The sequence below is a fragment of the Narcine bancroftii genome, chromosome 13 (assembly GCF_036971445.1).
Source record: "Narcine bancroftii isolate sNarBan1 chromosome 13, sNarBan1.hap1, whole genome shotgun sequence".
NCBI lineage: Eukaryota > Metazoa > Chordata > Chondrichthyes > Torpediniformes > Narcinidae > Narcine > Narcine bancroftii.
In genome coordinates this window covers 37,265,486-37,292,746 of record NC_091481.1, presented here as the reverse complement: position 1 = coordinate 37,292,746, position 27,261 = coordinate 37,265,486, and the positions used below count along the sequence as shown (strand labels likewise).

Genomic DNA, 27,261 nt, shown 5'->3' with positions numbered 1-27,261 from the left:
AAGTCAAAAAAGCCGTTATGAGGCTGAAAAACAAAAATAAAACAGTAAGAGACGTCACCCAAACTTCAGGATTACTAAAATCAACTGTTTGGAACTTCATTGAGATAGAGAGCGTACTGGTGAGCTCAGTAATTGCAAAGGGACTGGTATTCGAAGGAAGATCTCCACTGCAGATGACAGAAGAATTCTCATCTTAATGAAGAAAAATCCCCAAATGCCTGTCTGACAGATGAGAAATGCTCTTCAGGGGGTAGGTGTGAATGACTACTGTCTGGAGAGGACTTCCTGAACAGAAATGCAGAGGCTTCCCTGCAAGATGTAAACCACTAGTTAACCACAGAAACGGGGTGGCCAGTTTAAGTTTGCCGGGAAGTATTGAGCCCCCATAATTCTGGAAAAAGTTTGTGGACAGATGAGAGCAAGATTAACCTGCATCAGAGTGATAAATAAATCACAAAAATCTGTAGAGATAGTAGTTAAAGTGAAAACACAAAATGGTGGAGAAGCTCAGCAGGTCAAACAGTCTCCTTTGTGTACTGCTTATATACATACTTATGAAGTGTGTCGTGTCCACCATACTTTGATGAAGGGCTCAAGCCTGAAACATCTATCATGTATCTTTACCTTTGTTTGATCTACTGAGCTTCTCCAGCATTTTGTGTTTTTCTGCATCAGTGATGGCAAGAGCAAAGTGTGGAGACGTAAAGGAACTGCCCAAGATCCAAAGCATACCACCTCATCTATGAGACATGGGGTGGGGGCGTTATGGCGTGAGCATGTATGGCTGTCACAGGTACTGGGACACTTATCTGCATTGATGATATAACTGCTGATGAAGTAGTAAAATGAAGTCTGAGATGCAGAGAAGCATTTTATCTGCACAAGTTCTTCATCCTCCAGCAACACAATAATCCAAAACCACAAAAGCAACAAAGGAATTTTTCAAAGCTGAATGGCCAAGTAAATCACCCAATCTAAATCCAATTGAGCATGCCTTCCATATGTGGAAGAGAAAACTTAAAGGGACAAGCAGGAGCTTAAGATGGTGTGGTAGCAGCCTGGCAGAGGATCACCAAAGAAGATACTCAGCACCGGGTGATGTCTATAAATCACAGACTTCAAGCAGTCATTGTGTGCAAGGGATATACAACAAAGTACTAAACATGACTACTTTAATGTAAATACCATTGCTATGTCTCAAATATTATGGTGCCTTGAAATGAGGGGACTATGTCTAAAAAGTGCTATACTTTCTACATGGTCAATCCAAAATGTATAGAAATAAACTTGGGAATAAAATCTGGAATATGTACTTTATCACGTGAACTGTTTGATTAGAAATTTAAAACTGGACCACAGGGTCAAATTAAGGAAGAAGTGTTTTTGTCCAAAACGTTATGTCCTTTGGTTACTGATCCCCTACTCTGCACAAAAGACACTTGCATTTATCTAATCTATTCTTCACATGCATTTGTATTCCTCCATGCCTCTCATTCTGCACACCAAGGAATAAACCCTGAGCCTGCTCAACCTCTCCCTATAACTCAGGCCCCCAAGTCCTGGCAACATCCTTGTAAATCTGTACCCTTTCCAGCTTGACAACATCTCCCCTATAGCCCTGTGACCAAAACTGAACATAATACTCCAAATGGGGTCTCACCAAGATCTTGTGCAATTGCAACATTACCTCCCAATTCAAGAGTCAATACTGATTGATGAAGGCCAATACTTAGTCTTTTTGACCAGCCTACCTCCCTGTGACAACATTTTCAAGATACTAAGTACCTGTACTCCTAGATCCTTCAGCTCTACAGCACTACCCAGACCCCTACCATTCACTATGTATGTCCAACTCATGTTGCACCTTCCAAAATACAAGACCTTTCCCAGTATTAAATTCCATCAATCATTCCACTGCCAATCTGCCCAACCAATCAAGATTCACTGCAATATTTGGCAACCAGCTTCACTATCGACTATACCAAACATTTTAGTGTCATCTGTAATCATGCCATGCATGTTTTCATGTAAATCATTGATACAGATAAGGAATAGCGAGTGGCCCAATTCTAAATCACAAATCCTGGGCCTCCAGTGTGAGAATCGACCTTCTACCATCACTCTTTGCTTTCTTTAATGAAGCCACTTTTCTATCCAATCTGCCATCTCACCATGGATCCAATGCAGTCTAACCTTCCAGGGCAGCCTACTGTGTAGTGTCTACAGTTCTTCCCTCATCCACCTTTTTTTTAAATATTTTATTTTTAATTTGTATAGACTCACAGAATTCAACAGTGTCTTATGCCTCTAAACCTTCACTCCTCTCCCACACTTGAACAATAGCACAGACTGGCACACGTACATAAGTGCGCGGGTATACATACATACATGCACACACACACACCCAGCCCCTCTCCCACCTCGTCCATTGATTGCTACAGTTAAAAGGTTTATTTCAGTATCGGTCATTATGGGGCCTAGGACCCTGACCAAAACCCAGAAAAGAAAAAGAAAATACCATGAATATGCCCCAAAAAACTGAAAGGAAAAGAAAAGCACGACGTCTACACTTGGTTCCTTTTCCATATTCACACTCCCTGTCTTATTGTAAGGGGGAGGAATTAATCTATTCCATTACCTCAGGGTTTCCCTCATCCACCTTAACCATCGAACCATTTACGGAGCAGAAACAAGCCATGTTGGCCTTTCGAGTCCACCCCGGTTCACTGATTTTGTGCGCCCTCTTCAGGCATTGGTGATTTTAAGTGCAGTGTATCTTTGAGAATTTTAACATCTATCCATAGGTTCTCTGTACTTTGGATGTGAAATCTCATATTAAAATATTCAAAAACATTGGCTGTGTGGGAGAAGCCAGTGAGTGGCCGTGGACAATAGCTTCTCAGACTGGAGGCCTGTGATTAGTGTGCGGCAGTGAGACGTGACCTCCCACTTATAAAAATGTGCAAACTAGCCCTAATTCGCCTTTGTTCATCCAAGTGCATGGAAATCTTCTCCCTCAGAAGACTCTGATAACGCACCACCATCTCAACTGGAATACTCACTGTTATTTTAAGTGCTCAACTAAATACCACTTTAATGATGTAGAGTATCTGCCATCACTGTACACTCTAGCATTGAGTTTCAGATTTCAAAAACCCTTTGCATGGGAAAAAAATTGAGACCATCTCTGCTTCAATTTGCTTTAAACCTGTTTTGTACCCAAACATCACCACCAACCTTGGGTCCAAAACATCCCATGGTAAGACATCCTAACAGGAACTTTAGTAAAGGCCTTTTCTAAAGTCCACAGAGATTACATCAATCAATCCATGTTCTCGTCCTCAAACAAAATTCCCTCATGGTTCTGTTATTCTTGATGCCCCATAACCAGGCTGTTCATTGACTTCAGCTCATCATTTAGCACGATCATACCATAGGCTGGGGGATAAATTGACCTCACTGGAACTCAAAGCCCCTCTTTGGATTTTGGGCATCTTGACAGAAAGACCACAGTCAGTCTGGGTTGATAGCAAAACCACAAGTCACATTACGCTGAGTACTGTTCACACTGCTGATTCATGACTGCACTGCCAGATTTAGTTCAAACAGAATCATCGAGTTTGCAGATGATACAACAGTTAGCCTCATTGGCAACAACGATGGCTTGCAGAGAGGAGGCTGTGAGTGCTCATAAAATAATACGAGAATAACAGCCCAAGTCTCAATGCAGACAAGATAAAGGAAATGATTGTGGACTTCAGGAGGATGAAGATCAACCATTTTCCATTACACATCAGTGATTCTGTCGTGGAGAACACAGTTTACTTGGTCTGCATCTAGAGGATAGCCTTTAGATGGATTTGCAACCCATCCTTATTAGTCGGGAAGGTGCAACAATGCCTACACTTCCTAAGGAGGTTGAGGAAGTCAAGGCTACTGGCCCCCATCTTGACAACTTTTTACAGGTGCACAATTGAGAGTGTCCTGTCTGGCTACATCATTGCTTTGCAGCTACTTTACCATCGTCAAACTGGGAGTGTTGCTTAAATTTTTCTTTCTTTGGCTTGGCTTCGCGGACGAAGATTTATGGAGGGGGTAAAAAGTCCACGTCAGCTGCAGGCTCATTTGTGGCTGACAAGTCCGATGCGGGACAGGCAGACACGATTGCAGCGGTTGCTGCAATAAGGCTTGAAGAATTATAGAAGACCCTTTCCATCCAGCCTACAGGATCTTTAACCCACTACCATCAGGAAGGAGGTATAGGAGCATCAAAATCAGGACCGTCAGGCTGGGAAATAGCTTCTTCCTGCAGGCTGTAAGATTAATGAATAGTAACTGAGTAAATCATCCCATAATATTTAAATGTACAGTATTTCTTTTAATCTTTATGTATATATGTCATTATTTCCTTTGAGTTCACTTAATTAGTGACCTATTGTGGACACTCAACATCTCCTCACTTGTCAGCAAGGTGCAACATCGACTGAACTTTCTGCAGGAGCTCTATCAAGAGTGTCCTGGTCGGTTTCATCACAGTGTAATATGATTGCTGCAGAGAAATGGATCAGAGGTCAGTGCACAGTACAGACAGAGAGGTTCACTGGAGTCTCCCATCGACGTGATCTATCAGTATCATTGTCTGAAGAGGGCGCATAAAATCATTGAGGACCCCATCTTTCTGCTGCCAGTAGCTCTCCCTACCATCCTAATTCCCTATATATTGGTAATCTGTAGTTTTGGAATGCGTTTCATGTTTTTTGTTCACGAAGCCTGCTATAAACTGCACTTTGAAATGAGAGTCTGTGGACGCTCTGATTGTAGTTAATACACAAGAGTGTTGGAGAAACTCAGCAGATCCAGCAACATCCATAGGAATCTCCTATGGACATTGCGGGACTTGCTGAGTTTCTCCATTTCTTTTGTATATTAACTATAAACTACATTTTATGTTTTATTCACCTCTCAATATTCCTTGACATCCAGGGTTCCTAATCTTACCATTTCACTGTCTGCTGGTCATTTGTAGACTCATCTGCCCAAAACTGCACCCATTAATTCCAGCCTCCTACTGACTGGAGATCATTTTACATTCCTAGCAAATTATTTGTTTCTAAGTTCCACTTGTATGCCCTCCTAGTATTCCCCCTTCTCCCACACTTTACGGAAGTAATTAACTCCATTTTACATTTCAATATTCTTTTACATTTTACAATTCACTACCCCCTTTCCTCTTGTACCCCTTCTTAAAGTAACAATATCATATTCCTAGATATTATTTGATGCTTTGGTTCATTTTTCTTGCTTGTCAGATTTCTTATGTTAAAATAGGAGTAATCCAGCTGTGCATTCCTTCCATGTGCCTTGTTGAATCCAAGTATGCTCTTCCTATTAGACTGGCTTGAATTTTCTTCCATATTCATCCATCATATTAATTCATTCATCCTATTCCTTGCCAAATGTTCTGAATTGTTGGTATTTTTTTGCACCTGTCCTTGTCCTCATTGGTGGAGGTTGCAGGTTTGGGAGAACCAAGCTTGGGAGAACTCAGCTTGGCTGAATAACTGCAATGCAATTTTTATAAATAGTGCTATGTCGTAGAACCAAAGAATGTTGGGTTGGTGAGTTGCCAATCAAGAGGGTTGCTTTCTCCTGATGGGAGTTCTTCCTCCATTCCTACAATTCTTCCATATCTGTTGTGTTTGTTCTGATAAGTAGATTTTCAGTAGTGACGCTTCGAGATGTCTTCCATCTTCCTGAATCATGCCTTCACTTCTACCTAGGTCTTGGCCACATCCCATCTATTCCCTGTCCCTGTGCTCCCACCCCTTTCACCTTCCACCCTACCAGCCTCCGCATCGTTTGTAGTTTCCTCTGGCTTCAACAAGATTTTTGCAAACAAATCTACAAATGCACTTCCTCTTCACCCTGCTTTAAGGATTTCTGTTCATGGCTCTCTGGGCCACTCCCCTTGTCAGTTTCCCATTCAACTGCAGACCATGTCTCATCTTTTTTCGTTGTTCAGGGATCCAAACAGTCCTTCCAAATAGAAATTTGCACTTCTAATTTAACATTCTACATGTTGGGGGGAAAAGAAACAAATACAGATTAAGGAACATCATAACAGAATACCTGTGTTAAACTTGGAACTCCCTGTTGTCTGCCACTTTAAATCTCCAACCAATATTACAGATCAATTTAAGTGACTGAGGCTTCATGTATTGAACATGAAATATTCCACAGTAAAATTAAGCTTTTTGCAATTAAATTTGGAAATACTTGCACCTGAAATATGCAGCATTTTATTAAAACCAGCCTGAGAATCTCGCAAATAGCCTCCCTCCCTGGAAGCTTTAAGTTTCAGCAGTAGGTATGAAAGCAAGAGTTTGTGACTGAGCCAAAGGAATTTGTTGCCTGCAGCTGGTTTCGATGAAGTGTGATGGTCATATTCCAGCATCTCCAGTCTCCCATCTGTCCACAGCTGATTACTTTTTTGCTCTAGATTCCAGCATCTGCAATCTGTGTCAACGATTCTTGGGATTTAGACATTCTTGGCAACAATTAACATCCACACACTCAGAATAAAAACCGAACAAATACTAGGTCTTGTGGCCTCTGTAGCCTGGTTTGCTGATAAGTATCATGGGAACCTCTGCACTTTACCTGATTCCCTTGTTCTCTCAAATTTGCTTGTCCAAAAGCTTTTTTTCAAAGTTTTGAGTATATTCTGACTAAACAGTCACAGCTCTTATGAACTCTAAAGTAGTACTTTTCAAACATTTTCTTTCCACTCATACTATCTAAAATAATCCCTATGCCATTAGTGCTCTGTGATTACTAAGGGAGTACTTATAGTGGTATGTTTCTTCTTCTTTGGCTTGGCTTCGCGGACGAAGATTTATGGAGGGGGTAAATGTCCACGTCAGCTGCAGGCTCGTTTGTGGCTGACAAGTCCGATGTGGGACAGGCAGACACGGTTGCAGGGGAAAATTGGTTGGTTGGGGTTGGGTGTTGGGTTTTTCCTCCTTTGTCTTTTGTCAGTGAGGTGGGCTCTGCAGTCTTCTTCAAAGGAGGTTGCTGTCCACCGAACTGTGAGGTACCAAGATGCACGGTTTGAGGCGATATCAGCCCACTGGCGGTGGTCAATGTGGCAGTCACCAAGAGATTTCTTTAGGCAGTCCTTGTACCTCTCCTTTGGTGCACCTCTGTCACGGTGGCCAGTGGAGAGCTCGCCATATAACACGATCTTGGGAAGGCGATGGTCCTCCATTCTGGAGACGTGATCTACCCAGCGCAGTTGGATCTTCAGCAGCGTGGATTCGATGCTGTCGGCCTCTGCCATCTCGAGTACTTCGATGTTAGGGATGAAGTCGCTCCAATGAATGTTGAGGATGGAGCGGAGACAACGCTGGTGGAAGCGTTCTAGGAGCCGTAGGTGATGCCGGTAGAGGACCCATGATTCGGAGCCGAACAGGAGTGTAGGTATGACAACGGCTCTGTAGACGCTTATCTTTGTGAGGTTTTTCAGTTGGTTGTTTTTCCAGACTCTTTTGCGTAGTCTTCCAAAGGCGCTATTTGCCTTGGCGAGTCTATTGTCTATCTCATTGTCGATCCTTGCATCTGATGAAATGGTGCAGCCGAAATAGGTAAACTGGTTGACCGTTTTGAGTTTTGTGTGCCCGATGGAAATGTGGGGGGGCTGGTAGTCATGGTGGGGAGCTGGCTGATGGAGGACCTCAGTTTTCTTCAGGCTGACTTCCAGGCCAAACATTTTGGCAGTTTCCGCAAAACAGGACATCAAGCGCTGAAGAGCTGGCTCTGAATGGGCAATTAAAGCGGCATCGTCTGCAAAGAGTAGTTCACGGACAAGTTTCTCTTGTGTCTTGGTGTGAGCTTGCAGGCACCTCAGATTGAAGAGACTGCCATTCGTGCGGTACCGGATGTAAACAGCGTCTTCATTGTTGAGGTCTTTCATGGCTTGGTTCAGCATCATGCTGAAGAAGATTGAAAAGAGGGTTGGTGCGAGAACACAGCCTTGCTTCACGCCATTGTTAATGGAGAAGGGTTCAGAGAGCTCATTGCTGTATCTGACCCGACCTTGTTGGTTTTCGTGCAGTTGGATAATCATGTTGAGGAACTTTGGGGGACATCCGATGCGCTCTAGTATTTGCCAAAGCCCTTTCCTGCTCACGGTGTCGAAGGCTTTGGTGAGGTCAACAAAGGTGATGTAGAGTCCTTTGTTTTGTTCTCTGCGCTTTTCTTGGAGCTGTCTGAGGGCAAAGACCATGTCACTAGTTCCTCTGTTTGCGCGAAAGCCGCACTGTGATTCTGGGAGAATATTCTCGGCGACACTAGGTATTATTCTATTTAGGAGAATCCTAGCGAAGATTTTGCCTGCAATGGAGAGCAGCATGATTCCCCTGTAGTTTGTGCAGTCTGTTTTCTCGCCTTTGTTTTTGCACAGGGTGATGATGGTGGCATCACGAAGGTCCTGAGGCAGTTTTCCTTGGTCCCAACAAAGCTTGAAAAACTCATGCAGTTTGGCATGCAGAGTTTTGCCGCCAGCCTTCCAGACCTCTGGGGGGATTCCATCCATACCTGCTGCTTTGCCACTTTTCAGTTGTTCGATTGCCTTATATGTCTCATCCTGGGTGAGGACCTCATCCAGCTCTAGCCTTAGGGGCTGTTGAGGGAGCTCACTTCCTCATGGTGCAGGTTTTTTGTATCTAACCCCACTCCCTTTAGTGGTCAGGAGTATCACTAGCACTCAATCAACACATCCCCTTTCCTTAAGATGTTCAGTCTAGCAACATTACAATCTAATACAGTATTCATTTCGATTTAAAGTTAACACCAACATAAACACAAACATCTACATCAGTGGTTCTCAACCTTTTTCTTTCCACCCACATACCTCCTTAAGCAATCCATTACTAATCACAGAGCACCTATATCATAGGGATTACTTAAAGTGGTCTGTGAGTGGAAAGAAAAAAGTTGAGAACCACCATTCTACAGCACAAACTGTTTAAGTGTGCAGTTCTTTTTCTTTTTGAGATTTAGCCTGCCAAGTGCTTTGATAATGCATGTGGATCTTCTCAACACAGGTGCTTGTGTTGGCTTCACTGTTCCACTACTGTCTAGCACTCGTGATGTTTCCTATGTTGCTGTACAGGCCGGATCTTCTGAATTTGTTTGTTCTTGCAATGTTACTTGTGTTTTCATCAGGCTCTTTTGATTCCTCCTCAGTATTTGACCCTCCTCTGTTCTGACAGGATCTTGGATTTACTTCCTCTAGAACAGCGGCCTTCTTGTCTCAGGTATTGGAATCTAAGTCTTGCTGTGTCATGTTGTGCCAGTGGCCCTAAGCTTCTCGCTGAGTTGTCATAGTTTGCTTTTTTGTCTCCTTTACAGACGCTTTTGTTTCAGTTTGACATCTCTGTTCCTGTTTGGGTCTGCAGAGTAGGGAAGTGTGGTGCATAGTCTACGTCCCATCAAGATCTCAGTGGGCAACATGTCATGTTCAAGTGGCGAAGCTCAGTAACTCAACAGAGCTTGATACAGATCTGAGCCACTGTCTTGAGCTTTCTTGAGCGCTGTTTAACCATGTAAATTCTTTTCTTGGCTTTGCCGTTTGAGTGTGGATGCAGAGGGCTTGAAGTCCCACCTCTTCTACAAAGTTCTGGAATTCTCTACAACTGTAGCATGGTTCATTGTCACTGTGGAATTTTAGGAATTCCATGTCTTGCAAAGATCATTTCATCTATTTGATCACACAAGGGGCAGACATGTTAGGAAACAGCGCAGTCTCCGGATAGTTCAATAGATAATCAATAACCAGAAAGTAATTATTTTCATCCACGTGGAATGGATCAGTCCCAACTTTCTGCCATGGCTCTGCTGAAAAGTCAGTTATTATCATGGGTTCCTTTGGCTACTTTGCGTGATGTTTCAGACACGTCTCGCAGCTGGAAACCATCCTGTCAACGTCAGCATTTACCCCTGGCCAATAAACAGCAGTTCTCGCCCTCCTCTTGCATTTTTCAATTCCAAGCTGCCCCTCAATCACCCTTTTCACCATCTTGTCTCAGTGACTGAGGAATGAAAGTATTGAAAAATCAGATTTTGATTGATGTAATTTTTGTGGTGTGAGTACAACTTTTTTTTTTAATTTATTGAATATTTTATTTCTCATTTGTTAATGCTTCTTCTGGAAAGAGTTTAACCAAAACTATTATTAAACACATATTTTAATAAGAAAAAGTTTAACATTACATATGTTTTTTTTAAATTTTTTTTATTTTTCACACCATAAATCACATTAGCCATGATATACACTATTTCTTTTTCACACATATACAGAGACTTTTTCTCCCCCCCCCTTTCCTCCCAAACCACCCTCCCACCCCCCCCTCTCATCCATTTTAGGTATACAATCTAGGTTGCATTAAGCCAGTCAGACAATGTTGTCATTCAACAAAATTACACCAGAAATTCTACTGAGTCCATTCTTTTCTTTCCTTCTCCTTCCATCAACTTAGGTAATGTTTGTCCCCGGTAGGTTTTCGCTATTGTATTTAATGTAAGGCTCCTATACTTGTTTGAATATTTCAATATTATTTCTTAACCAATATGTTATTTTTTCTAATGGAATACATTTATTCATTTAAATTTGGTAGTTTCTTCCTTTTAATTTGGTTATGTATTCCATTAATATTTAAAGACATATAGTTCAGCGTAGCCCTTTTATATTTTGTTTATCTTCTCTTTCCGTTTTTCCATCATTACCTTTCCTCCTTTTCCATTTCTGTTTTCTTATTTTCAACTCTTTATAAGACAACATTCCTACAACATCCAACATTATCCTTATTCTCCTATTTCTATCTTATTTATCCCCAATCTCCCCTTCACCTCCTGAGTTGTCCTTTAACCCTTGTCGGACAACCACATCTCCCCTCTCCATTTGGATTTGCGAATCCACTCGCAAGCGTCAACTGATTTTGCAGTGACCGCTATTTCCCCCCACCCCGCCTCCCCCAGAAAAGTACAGATACATTCATGTATGCTCATTGTCTCTATTCACTCTTATACCTCTTTACCCGCATACATATCAATCGTGATCATTTTTACTCTCATTACCCGTCTTCATCCCTCAGTCTATTTTTGTCTTTACCCACATACATATCAATCGTGATCATTTTAACTCTCATTACCCGTCTTCCTCCCTCAGTCTATTTTTGTAATTGTTCTGCAAATTTTCGTGCTTCTTCTGGATCCGAGAATAGTCTGTTTTGTTGTCCTGGAATAAATATTTTCAATACCGCTGGATGCTTTAGTATAAATTTATACCCTTTCTTCCATAAAATCGCCTTTGCTGTATTGAACTCTTTTCTCTTCTTTAGGAGTTTAAAACTTATATCTGGATAAATGAAGATTTTTTGCCCTTTATACTCCAGTGGTTTGTTGCCCTCTCTTACTTTTTCCATTGTCTTCTCCAGTACCTTTTCTCTTGTAGTATATCTTAGGAATTTTACTACAATAGATCTTGGTTTTTGTTGTGGTTGTGGTGTTTAGAGGCCAATACTCTATGTGCCCTTTCTATTTCCAATTCTTGCTGTAGTTCTGGACATCCTAGGGTCTTAGGGATCCACTCTTTTATAAACTCCCTCATATTCTTGCCTTCTTCATCTTCCTTAAGGCCCACTATCTTTATGTTGTTTCTTCTGTTATGGTTTTCCATTGTATCTATTTTTTGAGCTAGTAGTTCTTGTGTCTCTTTAGTTTTTTTATTAGATTTCTCCAATTTCTTTTTTAAGTCTTCTACCTCCATTTCTGCTGCTACTGCCCGCTCTTCCATCTTGTCCATTTTTTTTCCCATTTCTGTTAAGGTCATCTCCATTTTATTTATTTTCTCTTCTGTGTTGTTTATTCTTTTTCTTAAATCCTTAAATTTCTGTGTTTGCCATTCTTTAAATGACTCCATGTATCCTTTAATAAGAGCAAGTATATCCTTTACCTTGCCTTTCTTTTCTTCTTCTATTTCACCATACTCTTCCTCTTCTTCTTCCTCTGGGTTGACCATCTGTTGTTTCTTTGTTGCCCTTTTCTTCTCTTCTTTCTTGTTTCTATTGTCTTCTGTGGTCTCTTCTTGCTGCAGGTGTTCTGCAGCTGTCGTTACCGGCTGTGGAGATCGACTCCCCAGCTGGTCCCCCCTCCCGTCGGTGTGTTTCTTTTCATGCGCGGTTGCGCACTTTTACTCGTCTCTGCGAGCCATTTTTGTAGTCCATTATTTACCGACCTGAGGGAGCGGGTTTCTCTCTCCGCAGCGGGCCTCTTCGGACAGGTAAGGCCTTCACCTTTTTCCTCCTTTGTCTTCTCTTCCTCTCTTCTTACCGTTGCTTTCGATTTTTCTTTTTTTGTCGCCATCTTCTTTCCACCTTTATACTCACTTTTCTGTAACTTTTATTTCTGTGCCTTTGTGTTTTCTCTTGTTTTTCCCGACTTTTCTGGAGAGGGCTGGAGTTCACCGTCCGGCCACTACTCCATCACGTGACTCCTCCCCTGTATACGCTTATCTTTGTGAGGTTTTTCAGTTGGTTGTTTTTCCAGACTCTTTTGTGTAGTCTTCCAAAGGCACTATTTGCCTTGGCGAGTCTGTTGTCTATCTCGTTGTCTATCCTTGCATCTGATGAAATGGTGCAGCCGAGATAGGTAAACTGGTTGACCGTTTTGAGTTTTGTGTGCCTGATGGAGATGTGGGGGGGCTGGTAGTCATGGTGGGGAGCTGGCTGATGGAGGACCTCAGTTTTCTTCAGGCTGACTTCCAGGCCAAACATTTTGGCAGTTTCCGCAAAACAGGATGTCAAGCGCTGAAGAGCTGGCTCTGAATGGGCAACTAAAGCGGCATCGTCTGCAAAGAGTAGTTCACGGGCAAGTTGCTCTTGTGTCTTGGTGTGAGCTTGCAGGCGCCTCAGATTGAAGAGACTGCCATCCGTGCGGTACCGGATGTAAACAGCATCTTCATTGTTGAGGTCTTTCATGGCTTGGTTCAGCATCGTGCTGAAGAAGATTGAAAAGAGGGTTGGTGCGAGAACGCAGCCTTGCTTGACGCCATTGTTAATGGAGAAGGGTTCAGAGAGCTCACTGCTGTATCTGACCCGACCTTGTTGGTTTTCGTGCAGTTGGATAACCATGTTGAGGAACTTTGGGGGGCATCCGATGCGCTCTAGTATTTGCCAAAGCCCTTTCCTGCTCACGGTGTCGAAGGCTTTGGTGAGGTCAACAAAGGTGATGTAGAGTCCTTTGTTTTGTTCTCTGCACTTTTCTTGGAGCTGTCTGAGGGCAAAGACCATGTCAGTGGTTCCTCTGTTTGCGCGAAAGCCGCACTGTGATTCTGGGAGAACATTCTCAGCGACACTAGGTATTATTCTATTTAGGAGAATCCTAGCGAAGATTTTGCCTGCAATGGAGAGCAGCGTGATAGTGGTATGTGGGTGGAAAGAAAAAGGTTGAAAGCCACAGTTTTAATCATACCTCATTGACTCGTATGTGCAGGGTTTCATAACTCCAAGGGAAATGGGCCAATGATCATTTTTGTCCAGCAAAATATTTCAGTAACAATTGGGTCTAGAGCAGTGGTTCTCAACCTTTTTTCCCCACTCAAATACCATCTTAAGTAATCCCTTATTAAGCACCTATGGCATAAGGAATTTCTTAAGGTGGTATGTGAGCGGAAAGAAAAAGTTTGAAAACCACTGCTCTAAAGGATTACAACTGTTTAAAGTAATTTACTCTTTCGGGCTCTAAAAGGCAGCTCTCATTTGGACACAGATCCCTAGATCTAAGTTTCAAAGAGTGGAAGTCGCCATTCAAATTTTGATTTCAATGGGACCTCTTCTCTTAGGTCTCCTTCAAGGAGCAGGAACTTAATCTAGAGACTTTGCTGCACTGCTTCTTAGGCAGGTAATTTAATGCCAAGAAACCCTGCATGTTATGTTTAAAAAAAAAAGCAATTTGTACAACCATTTTATATAGGGTACAAAAATAGATTGAGGTATTTTTGAAATACACCATTGAAAGCAACAATTTTAGAAAATATTTCAAAAAAGATCACGAGTAAGGAAGCCATGAGGAATCTTTAGAAAATCTAACTAGACTATTTTGTACAGATCTGCGCAACAACTTTGCATTCTTCCTAAAATCTTTGGAGACTCAAAGAGTTAGGATCTTTGGGAGGCTGGTAAAGATGGCATGTTTTCCAGGGAACAGAGCACATTGTGAAGTGATTCAGAACAAAAAACAATTCTTTTTTTCTGAGATCTGATGGATGTTTAAAATCTATATAGGACAAAGCCATGGAAAGCAGATTCAATTGTAGTGTTGGCAGGGAACCGTTTAAGTATCTAAAAGGAGAAGGATATGAAAGAGTTTTGAGGAAAGGCTGGGGGGATATTGATTCCTCCTTTGCTATAAACATTCTGTGATTCTAGCTGTTGATTGTCTAAACATTTTCTGATTTTTCTAAGTGCTCTATCACATGATCCTTAATAGATCCCAGTGGACTTTTGTTGGTGATTGATGAGCTAATTGACAGTTCCCTATTTTTTTTTTGTTTCTATCCCCCCCCCCCCCCCCCCTGCTTATTTGAATACTGGCTGAGGTTTTGAATAACTATTTTATCTGTCTTCATGATGGAGGACATCTCATGTATTAAAGAGTGGTGTTAAAAAAGTGTCAATGGGAAGTGAAGACTTTGATACAATCACTATCAGTAAAGAGGTAGTATTGAGCAAACTATCAGGCCTAAAGACACACAAGTTCCCTGGTCCAGATGGAATGCATCCCAGGGAAATGAAATAAATGGCATGTCTGTTTTAAAAAGGATGTGGGCAAAAAGCAAGTAACTACAGCTCAGCCTGCCATCCGTCGCCATGGAAATTCTTGAAGCTGTCATTAAGGTAGAAGTAAGAGCTATCTGAAGAGAAATTCCATCAGTCAGACACAGTGTGGATTCAGGAAGGTCCTGTTTGACAAATTTACTGGACTTCTTTAAGAATATAACAAATTCATTTGACAGAGGGAACAGATGGATGTTGTATACTTGGATTTCCAGAAGGTGTTCAATAAGGTGCCACATGAAAATGTATCATTAGATAAGGGTGCATGGAGTTGGGAGCAATGTATCAGCATGAATAAAGGACTGGTTAATAGAAGGTAGAAAGTTGAGATAGATGAATGTTGTTCTGGTTGGCAATCAGTGGTGAGCGGAGTGCCTCGGATCAGTGCGGGGCTTGCAACTGTAAATGTTCACGACATACACTGATGGATTGGAAGAGGGGACTGAATGGAACATATCTAAATTTGCTGATGCCACTAATCTGATTGGAAAAGTAAATTGTGCAAAGGATATGAAGAGTCTTCAGAGAGATTCAGAAAGGTTGAATGGGCAAGGGTCTGGCTGACGTTGGGCAATGAGACGTCATCCACATTGGAAGGAAAAATAAAAGATGATAAAGGATTGTTGTCCAGAGGGACTTGGGAATATATTTGTATGAATCACAAAAAGTTGGTTTGCAGATGCAACAGGTTACTAAGAAGACAAATGGAATGTTGGCCATTACTAGAGGGATTAAATTTAAGAGAGGAGTGTTCTGTTGCAACCGTGCAGAGTATTGGTGAGGTGAACATGGAGTACTGTGTTCTGTTCTGGTTTTCTTACCCTTGAGAAAATATGTACTATTTTTGTAAACAGTGCAGAGGAGATTCACTATGTTGATTCCAGACATGAGGAGAGAATGAGTCACCTAGGATTGTACTCACTGAAATTCAGAAGAATGAGAGGGAATCTTAGAGAAATGTACAAAATCATGAAGGATGGAAGCAGAAAAGTTGTTTCCATTGACAGGTGAGACTAGAACTAGAGGACACAGCCTCAAGATTTGGGGGGTAGATTTAGGATGGGAGCGAGGAGGAGCTGTTTTCCCCAGAGATGATTGAATCTGGGGAATGAACTATCCAAGGAAGCAGTAGAGGCTGCCTCATTAAATATAGTTAAGACAGAGTTTGGGAATTAAGGGTCATGGGGAAGAGGCAGGTCGGTGGAACTGAGTCCGTGGCTAGATCAGCTGTGATCTTATTGAATAGTGGAGCAGGCTGGCCAACTCCTCCTCATTTTTGTGTTTTTATCCAGTGACATGTTAAATTCCCCAGAAGCCATGGTAGAAAATGTAATTCTAATAATTAGATGTATGTTTTTTTAAAGAAAACATGAGTCTCAGAAATGGGAACTGTGAGACTGCCAGAATATTGTACAGACCCATCTTACTCACTGATGTCCTTCTGTTCTTAGCCACTCTGACTTGCGTGACTCCAGGCCAGTAGTAGTGGTTCTCTCTCAACCTCCTCCTTGGTTCATGGCCATTATGGATAGGCATTTAACACTGGCATTGCCAGTTGCAAAAAGGAAAAGCAGTCAAATACCTTTTGGATTCTAAAATCCTGGCTGAGACGTATATAGGTGCTGTGGATTTTGAAGTATTTTGTTTTGGCAGTGTTCACTGTAGACTCATTTTTATCTGCTTCACGTGTGAATTGCTTCTTTCATTTGGTACTCTGCTTGTTTTTCTGAGAGTGCGGGCAGACTGGGCTGCTGAACTCCAATTCTGCAGTGAGATCTTCTAATTAGTGTTCCAAGCTTTTCTTCTATGGTGTAACATCTGATGCGCTCAACTGAAAGTCATTTCTTGTTTTAGGGAAGCGCAGGAAGTCCTCATCGAAACCATTGATCCTAACTGAAGCACAGAAACAGCTAATGGTCCACAAGCTACCTCAGGTTCTGCGACTGCACCTCAAACGCTTCAGGTAGTTGAGAGTTTATTGATTATAATTGCAATCAAAGTATGAAGTACAGGAGTTGAGATGTTACGGTGAATTTGTACAAGATATTGCTGAGGCCAAATTGGGAGTATCCAATGCTGTTTTTGGTCACTTAACTACAGGAAAGATAGCAATAAGGTTGAAGCAGTACAGAGAAGATTTACAAGGATGTTGCCGGGCTGAGTTATAGGGAAAGGTTAAACAGGTTGGCTCTTTATTCCCTGAAATGTTGGAGAATGAGGGGAGATTTGATCGGGGTGTACAAAATTGTGAGTCCTAGAGTAAACGCAAGCAGATTTTTTTTCCACTGAGGTTTGGTGAGTTGGGAACCAGGGGTCATGAAAGGTGAAATGTGTAGAGAATATTAGGGGGAATTTCTTCACACTGAAGTGAAGAATGCAGGCTCCATTTTGACTTTTAAGAAAAATGTCAATAGATACATGAATAGGAAGGGTGTGTCCAGATGCAGGTCCATGGGGCTAGGCAGAATAATGATTTGGCACAGACTAGATGGGCTGTAGTATCCTACAGTTCTAAATGGAGGTGCTTGTGTTCAAGATTGTGGTTCTGTATTTGTTTTCCCATTGACTTTGTTGCAGGTGGTCAGGTCGCAATCATCGTGAGAAGATAGCAGTGCACGCTAGCTTCGACCAGGTATTAAATATGGAACCATACTGCTGCAGGGAGTCAACTGGCACCCTTGGGACCAATTGCTTCATATATGATCTGGCTGCTGTGGTCATGCATCACGGAAAGGGCTTTGGCTCAGGACATTACACAGCATACTGCTACAATTCAGATGGAGGTGAGTGCTTTTAATGTGTTTAAAGTCTTCATGTCCCTAGCCCCTAGGAAATGAAAGCAGTACCAAAGGGTGATATAATTTTTTAATATATTTATTTCCTCTGAAATATTGGGCATAATTTATTCACAGTGACATTCTGATGGACACCAGAAAACTTGCATTAAGAGATCTGAGGTGAAGAGAAAGTTGTTCAGTGGTTTCGGTTTCCTCCTCCCACCACTGCTCCCCATTCTCCTTACCACGATCTTCCATGTTTTAGTAATCAGATTGCCTGTTGTTGGAAGGTGGAACTGTCCCATTTCTAAGACAATTAGCATCAGACAATGGAAGTGGGGGTCGCACATGAAACTTGCCCTTCAGATGAAGGGATTTTTCAAGCATCTGCTATAATATGTTCTGCCTGAGAACCTATTGGACTGAAAACGTGGGCAATATTTGATTATGGAGCTTGATCGTCAGTTATTGGTTTGAGCTTTTGTGCCATTAATCCCTTTCACTTTTTTCTTTTTGGTAAGGTATGTTTACCATTTTCTGGAGTTGTCTCAGTCAAATCTTAGTTAAAAGGAATTCTTCATTCCAAATAGAAACTAAATTAAAGGATCACTTTTGTCTCATGCAAGGCTTAAAACTGCAGAAGAAACTACATGTGGGGAAGGGTCTTGGATTAGTGTGTGGATTTGGCCAAATTCGAGATCATCGTTAAACAAGAAAGTCTGGAGATGCTGGGGTCGATTCCAATACACAAAAGGGCTTGAGAAACTGAGCATCCTTCACCTTTCAGAGAGCTCCCTCTTCCCCCTTCACCTCAGCTTTTTTCCCTCCTACCCTCCCACCTGGATCCTCTTGCCTGTTAGCCTATGTCCTTCCTCTGTCCCTCCTCCTCCTCTCACCACTTTTTTTTTCAGGTGTCTGTCTGTTTTTGCTTATACCCGACAAAGGGCTCAGGCCCAAAACTTTGGTGACCCTTTACTTCCTGTGCATGCGCTGAGACTTGTCAAGGTTCTCCAGCATGTTTGTGTATTGCATTTAAGGTCGGTGACCCAGATGTGATCAGTGCTGTGAATTGATTTAATGAACCTTTAGCTGAAGCACATTTGGTTTAGATTTAAAAATAGAATTAATGTAATGTTTTAATTTTGAACTATATTGAAATTTGAGTCCCATGCCTCATGATGTTCTGAATGAGTCTACCATGTGGGGCCTTGTCATATGCCTTTCTAAAATCTATATACACCACATCTACTGCCTGACCTTCTTCAATTCCTTTTGTTACTTCAAAACACTCAAATAGGCTCGTGAGACACAACCTACCCCTCACAAAGCCATGCTAAGAATCCTCTCCAATACTTTGCCCACTACTGATGTAAGACTCACTGGTCTACAATTCCCAGGATTCTCCCCATTACTTATAAACAAGGGGACTGTATTTGCCATTCTCAAATCCTCCAGTACCTCCTCTGTAACCAGGAAGGAGCAAAGATCATTCCCAATGACCCAGAAATCTCTTCCCTCACTTCCTGTTGTATCCTGGAGTACATCTCTTCCTGTGCCGGGTGTCTGGAATGTATTGCCAGGGGTGGTGGAGGCTGGCACAATAGGGACATTTAAAAGACTCTGAGACAGGCACATGGGTGCGAGAAAAATCGAGGCTTATGCTTTGGTGAATGTTTTGTGCCACAAAGAAACTTGGATTCTTAGATTTATTAACTAAGCATCAGTACTAAGACAAGACACACACTCCTCGTGGAGGCATCCATCTTAAATCTACCCAAGATGCAACACCAGTTCTGGCCCACCTCTTGCATTTTTCCATTCCAAGCTGTCCCTGATGCACCCTTTTCAGCATCTCATTGCAGTAATTGAAGAATGACAACTCTGCTCTCTCTGAATAGAAGCCCATTGACAACACTGAGTTCAGTTCTTGTAGTATGGCTGACATTCACCTCTAGGCCATCCTTCATTCAGATTCTTGATGACCTTCGGTGAACTATGTCCTTTTCTGTTTCAGCTGTAATTTGCTTGGATTTCATGTCAGAAATGGGAAGAGATTCAGTGATCAGATTCACATCTGTCTCTGTGGAACTCTCATTGTGTGTTTCACTCTGCGTTGTTGCCCTGGATAACGCATTAGCTAACACAGTAAGTTTCCCTGGTGTGTTCATCAATTCACTCATAACATCAGTCTTTGGATTCTTGGCAACATTTTACTGAGATTTTTCTTGGTTATTGCTATTAATGGCTTGTGGTCTGTCTCTGCCACGAATGTCGGTCGACCATACACGCAACTGTGGAATTTCTCGTCCATAGACCAGACCTAGATACTTTCTAGGAATTAGGGGATATGGGGAGAAGGCAGGTAGGTGGAGTTAGGTCATAAATTAGATCAGCCATGATCATATTGAATGGCGGAGCCATTTTTGACCTACTCCTGTTCCTACTTCCTATGTTCTTGATCTGTGCACATCGATATCCTTGATACGTATGCAACTGGCCTCCAATCTTCCCACAGCCTGAAGTAGTACGGTACCTATTCCTCCTTTTGAAGCAGCCATGAATATTTTCATCTTTCTGGATGTGTCAAAGAATGTCAAAAGTACTAGTTCTGGAGTTAGGTCTTCAGTCATCCCCATTCTCCCTTGTGGTTGGCCGTCCACTTGAATTCACATTTTATCTCCCAGAAAGGTGATTTTCTTCACACCTAACTGACATTTTTCTCTGTTTAACTTTAATCCATATTTCTGGACGCATTGTAGCACTTTGAAGAACCTCTCATTGTGTTGTTCTTGTTTGGATCCCATAGTATCATGTACACACATATGCCATCTATACTTTCTATGATGTGTTCCATTGTCCTTTTTGAAATTCGAAAAGGCATCCTCAGACAGGAGTATCAGCAAAAGGGTGGATTAAATGTACATATTTTGTGCTTTCATCATACAGTGTTATTTGCCATGAGCCCTTGGATACATCTAATTCAGTGGAAAAACTTTGCACTGCCATCCCACTGTAATTTCATCCCTGGTTGGAATCTGATCATGTTCCCTCTTTATATTGGCATCAAGTCATTTGGGTCCATGAATTCACCCATTCTGTGGGCTCCTCCACTTTCTTTATGACCCCTCAGTCGAGTTCCTGCTTGAGCTTTTCTTTTAGTGGTGCTGGAACCCGCCTTGGGTCATACTCACTGGCTGTGTGTTCACTTTTAACTGTATATTAAAGGTGAATGGTAGAACTCCAAACCCTTTGAAGATGTCTGCAAATTGATCCAGTATTTCCTCTACGCTGTTCTGTTTATTGTCACTGATAATGTGGTACATTCTCTTGACTAGGCTTAAGTTTTCACATGCTTTGTCACCAAGCAGTAATTCATGTCCTTCTGGGACTACTGCAAACATGAGGTGGTGCTCTTTACCTTTAACTTGCACCTTGAGTTTACATGTAGCTTTCATATTGATACTCTGTCCATTGTAGTCTTTGAGCAGTACAGGATTTGTATGGATGTATGGCTTTATCTTCATTGCCCTGATGTCATGCTCGCAGATCAAATTGACCTTTCCCCCGTTGACCAGCTTGAAAGACTATATGATGACACAGTCCACTTATCCTGTTCGACACTTCACTTCCTACACCACCATGCCACGAAATGTGTGTCACTGTCATCTGTAGTGTGTCCACTTTTACTTCTGTTTAGTTTCCCTTTGGAAAAATATTGCTTTGCATAGTGATTCTGCCCCTTGCACTTGCTACAGATATTTCCATAAGCTGGGAATTGCTTTGGCGCATGTTGAGTGCCACATTATTTACAATCGAATCTCTCCTTTTTATTGTTTCCTGTATCTCATATTTTGAGTGTGTATCCATATACTGTGGCTACGATTATGCGTTCTTTTTTCACTGTCACTGAACGCTGCAGAGCTCGTTGACTGGTGTGGCATATCTTCATAGCTCGAGCTAAGATAAGCTCTGTCTCTCGCAGCAATCTCTCACTTTATTATCATTAATTCTGAACACAATTTGATCACAGATCATTGAATCTTGCAGCAATTCAAAATTGCATGTTCTGCTTTTAATTTTTAGTCTGCTTAAAAAAAAAGTCAAAGCTCTCTACCTGCAGCTGCGTTCATGAGCAAAACGTACCTCTCAAAGGTTTCATTTTAGTTTGGTGAACAGTGTTCATCATGCATCTCTAATTTTGTTGAATTTGTTCTGGTCTTCTGCCTTGGCAAAAACAAATGTGTTGAAAACCTCTAGAGCTTTAAGTCCCACCACGGTAAGTAGCAGTGCAATCTTCTGTGTATCCAGTTCACTATCTATTCCAATGGCTTGCAGGTACAGCATGAATCTTTGTTTAAACAACCCCCACTCGTGGTCGACACTTCCGGTCCATTTTACAGACTCAGGAGTTTTTAAACTCTCCCTATTTTCTCTGCTGATATTGACTGTTACTCTCTATGTATACTGTGCACAGCAGTACACTCCTGGTGTTTCTTCCACTCCTGGTACCATGTGATGTTTCCTTTATTACAATAAATAAATTGGGTTTCTTTTTAAATAACTAGATTTATTAACTAAAGCAAAAGCACTAAGATAGAACAGTGGATACTTATCAATCTTAATGTTTTTGATAAGATCCAGCACTTCCTCTTTCTTAACCTCAACATGCACCAACACAAAAGCTTGTTCGATACTGACTTCACATTGACCAAGATCCCTCTCTGGTGCACACTGAAGCAAAATATTCATTTAGAACCTGCTCTACCACCTCTCTCCAGGCACATGCTGCTTCCTTTATCCTTAAGCAGTCCTACCTTCACTCTCATCATCCTTCTTTTCTTCACATGTATGTGGAATGCCTTAGGTTTTCCCAAATCCTATTTCCCAGTGCTGCCTTCTAGCTTTGCTAAGTCCTTCCTGGCTGCCGTAATTCTCATGAGCCCTATATTTCCTTCTTTCTCCTAACTAGCTGTCAACCATGGTTCCCTTATCCTTCTATTTTTACCCTGTCTCAGTGGGACAAGCCCATCCAGATCTCCGTGGTCCTTAAACTTCCTCCACATTATTTTGTGGGTTTCCCCAAAAACATCTGTTCCCAATTTACTCTTCCCAGTTCCTGCCTAATCCCATTGTAGTTAGCCCTTACCCAATTAAACACTTTACCATTTGGTCTACTCTTATTCTTGTCCATAACTATGCTAAAGGCCAGGACATTGTGATCACTCACTGAAATGCTCCCCTACTGAGAGGTCACCTGACAAAGTTCATTACCCAGTACTAGGTCCAGTATGGCCTCTCCTCTAGTCGGCTGGTTCACATACTGTATTAGGAATCCTTCTTGACACACCTGACAAATTAGGCCCCATCGATCCCTCATCCTGAAAGGAGGTTCCAGTCAGTATTGGGAAGCTGAAGTCTCCCAAACAACAACCCTGATATTTCTGCACCATTCCAAAATCTGCCTACTTACCTGCTCCTCAGTGTCCTGAGGGCTATTTGGGGACCTGTCGACTACTCCCAATAGATTTCCAGTTTCTGACTTTGACTCAGTAGACACTCCCTCCCCAGCCCCAATTTTCTGCAGCTGTGATGCTATCCCTGATTAATAATGATACTCCACACACCACCCCCCCCCCCCCCCCCCGGTCCTCTCTTTAACTTCCTGCACTATTCCTTTAAAACATCTAAACCCCAGTCACTGCCTCAGCCAATCCTGTCCTGTCCTTGTGTCAGCCATATATCTGTAAAGGCTACAACATCATACTGATCTATGATGCAACTTCATCTCCCTTATTTCTAATACTTTCCCGTATTGAAATAAACACATTTAAAACTCTAACTGACTACATTTATGCTCCCTCCATTGTCTGTTTGAGCTCACATTTAAAATGAGAATGTCTTGACCTTTTGCCACCTTGCTTCAATCTGTAAGTAAATGATATCAGAGCAAATGGTGGAGCACTGATCGCAGTTGGATGATATTATCTTCCTCCAGTTGGCCTACTCCCTCCTATCTTATTACTGTAGTCATGTCCTCTCCCTTTCTGGAGTGTTCTCCAGTAGTCAGATAGGCTGAATAGCAGATTCATGTTCAGTGCTATGTTTACCTTGTAATATGAATATTTTGGCTTTTGTAGGATTGTGGGTCCATTGTAATGATTCAACGGTCACAATTTGTACTGTGGATGAAGTTTGCAAAGCTCAGGCCTACATCCTCTTCTATATCCACCGACTTCCTCATGGCATTAAAGTACCATCACCGCCTACCTCACCTGAGAATAACTGAACACCAGCAACACAATTACAGTTGTTTAACTGGGGTTCTCTGCACAACCTCCCGCCAAGGATTTTGTGGATGTGCACTTCATTAGTGACTACACTGACACTGGGACTTTTTCAACGTTCATAGTTCATTTATAGTGTTAATTATTAAGAAAATATTTGCGTGTAGTTTGAATGATTTTCATTTTTCACATGAAATAATCTTATAACAACTATGTACATGTAAAAACTTCTATACTTTTGTGTTTGATAGATCATTTAAAGGGACCTTGGACAGTTCATGGTTTAGTGTATACAGTGTTTCCATCTTTCTCTTAGTGTTCATCATTGATTGTTGCAGATTAATTGACTTTTAACGGGCTTTGATGCAGAATATGCAAGGCTCCTTGGTTTAAATCTACTATTTTTGCAACTTTTAGTACACTGTACAGTCTATGCACTTTTTTTTCCATTCATGGACATTCCAAAATAAAATTGACCCCTCTCCCAGACTTTGATAGAAAAATTAATTTTTAATTTCTATTTAAGATAAAAGAGGATAGCGGTTGTCTTCCAGCCCAGCATTTCTCCAGGGAAATATTTCTGGAGGACTGTGTGTAGATCTGGAGCGTGGGAAGGTCTTGAAAGTGTAGTATAAATTTACAGTGGTAAATAAGCTTTGTAAATGAAGGTTATATTTTTTGGAACTTTGAGGACGAGGAGCCATTTAATTTGAAATTGTGAAAATATTAAAGGGAACTGATTTGGATTGAAGGGGAAAACTAGGTCTGTATATCGAATTGTCTGCAATTCTAAATATTATCACCAGTTCCTTCTGAAAGCAGTAGCCACACTCAAACTTAATGGAACCCTTTTCCTCACTTGAATGTATAGGGCATGTGAAATCAAACCAGAAAATTACTGGGGAAGCTCAGCTGCATCTGTGGAGAGAAGCATTATTTCTATCCTGGTTGGTTATTTTTCTTTTCATCCAGAGAACCTGTTAGACCTGCTCTTGCTAGAGTGTTTATCTGGCTCCATGTATCACCTTCCATGTGTCCAGCCTCAGCTGCATGAGAACAGGGAACTTGTTCTTGAGGAAATTGTGAAAGGAATTGAATAATACTTTCAGTAAAAATCCGTGCTTTGGCTGTTCTGTGGTGATATAGTTATTGGTGAGTAAAATCTGAGTTCAGGAACTTTTGCAATAACTTGGGGCTGAGACGATCGGCTGCCAGCGGTCCAACAACATTTTGCGGTGAATGTGAATGTCATAGGAAGAGGAATGTTTGAGTTTTGCTCTTGATGCAATTTTTATTTTGATTTATAGCCATTGTCAGGTCAGGTCAGCTTGGCATCATTTTTTCTAGTTACCAAGCCCTACATGCATAGTGTAGCCAGACCCTGATCCTGGAGTTGACAACGAGGGGCCCGACATGCACAGTGCAGCCAGACCCTGATCCTGGAGTGGACAGCGAGGGGCCCTACATGCACAGTGTAGCCTGATCCTGGAGTGGACAGTGAGGGGCCCTACATGCACAGTGTAGCCAGACCTTGATCCTGGAGTGGACAGTTTGTTGATCTGTGATTACTTTATTTACTCTTTCCCTGCTTGTTGCATAAATATCTTCCACCATAGTGGTGGGGCTGAGGTTTGGGACTGAGTTCCAAACTGCTGCAAAACTTACTATTCAGCATATGTTTTTAATGCACATACTTGATCATGTCCTAAATTATGATAAGTTTTTTTGGTGTTCCATATCCTCTGCAGCCTTGGCAAAATTGCATCAAACTTCCTAATCTTGCGCTATATGGTAATGCTTGGAACTGGTCTCTACATTGATATTATACACTTGTTAATAACCTTCATCGTACTTCTCAATACTTGTATTTCCCAGTGACAGAGAGCTGTTGGACTCTTGTTGTTGGAGCCCACCCCAACCTAGTAATCCTATTGACTTGCCTGGATTTTCCCTTCCTCCCATCTGCACTACGGGTACTTCACAGCAGCCAGTAACCCACCAACCATCGTGTCGGTGGAATGGGGAGAACTTACAAACTCCGCAAATGGCATCGGCGGTCAGCATTGGGCCTTGGTCCTGGAGCTGAAATAGCACAACCTGCTGCATCACTGTTTGACCTGGATTCCTTCTACATTTTCAGACTACGTTGAGGAGGCTCAAAGTTGTCGATTTTCCGAAAATGAGCGATTGAATTCTCTCCCCTATCTTTGGGACTTTTGTATGATATGCGTATTCTAATTTTACTAAAATCTATTTTGAGAATACAGTGGGATAAATTTTTAATTTTTGGATATTTTTCTAACAAAGTTTAACCGTTTAATAAGATTGAGCCAGGAAATGGACAGCAGGGTCAAGTGAAAATGGGAATGGAATTTGTTGCAAAGGTTTTCTACAATCAAAGATTTGGATTCAATATTCTCTATATTTTTAAATATTATGACATGAATTTTTGCATGTATGTACAACTCGCTTTAATTAGCAAGTTGATCTATATCATAGCAGCATTTTATAAAATATAACAAAATGGTTTTTTTTAACCTGTTTTTAACAGATGAGCATATTCATTTACTGTTGGAAAAATCTGGTTGTTGTAAAGTAATACTATGCAAAATTGTTACCTCAACTTTGGATATTTTACCTCAATAAAAATCCTTAAATAAACAAGACCTCTGGGTATTACTTCCATTTAATTCTCCAGATAAATTTTGTTTTCTCCAAATTCTTTTGTATTGTGAATATGATGGAAGTGTTGGTTCCCATGCACTGCCTTCACTTCTCTGCCGTTGGATTGCTAACACTGCCTGCATTGCACACCTTAAAAGGTACACATCCCTCATGCCAAGCGAGCTTTTTGAGTTAAGGAAGTGGTCTGTTAGAGACTACATGGCCACGTCTTAGACAAGAAGCATGACTCTTGCTTAAATGTATAAACTTTCCTGCATTAGAATGAATGTGTGAGTTCAAAATGGATACGTGCTAGATCGTACATTTTTAGTAGAAAGAATAAGGAATCTTTCTCTATCCCTGTGGAAGATGGTCTGAATGACCAAGGGAGAGGAACTGAAAAGCAGGTCAATTTGTACTGAGCTCATTTTATTACATTTAGACATACAGCACAGTAACAGGCTATTTTGGCCCATGAGTCTGTGCTGCCCAATTACCCTAGCTATGTTTTGAATGGTGGGAGGAAACCCACGCAGACACTGGGAAACACATACATACTCTTTATAGAGCGGGAGTAGAATCCCAATCGCTGACGCTGGAACAACGTTGCGCTAACAGTGCCTCTCTAAACGATTAGAGATT

At 41.6% G+C, this 27,261-nt stretch overlaps 1 protein-coding gene across 4 annotated transcripts in view; it reads left to right on the top strand.

The window, feature by feature from the left end:
* Positions 1-26,587, top strand: part of usp44 (ubiquitin specific peptidase 44) — a 77,060-nt gene extending 50,473 nt beyond the window's left edge. For all 4 annotated transcript variants that reach the window (XM_069909456.1, XM_069909457.1, XM_069909454.1 and 1 more), the window contains 3 exons: positions 16,749-16,857; positions 17,472-17,677; positions 23,809-26,587. In XM_069909456.1, coding sequence (XP_069765557.1) covers positions 16,749-16,857; positions 17,472-17,677; positions 23,809-23,957 — 464 coding nt within the window. In that variant the 3' untranslated portion in view covers positions 23,958-26,587. The remainder of the gene's footprint in view (positions 1-16,748; positions 16,858-17,471; positions 17,678-23,808) is intronic.
* Positions 26,588-27,261: the final 674 nt, after the last annotated feature.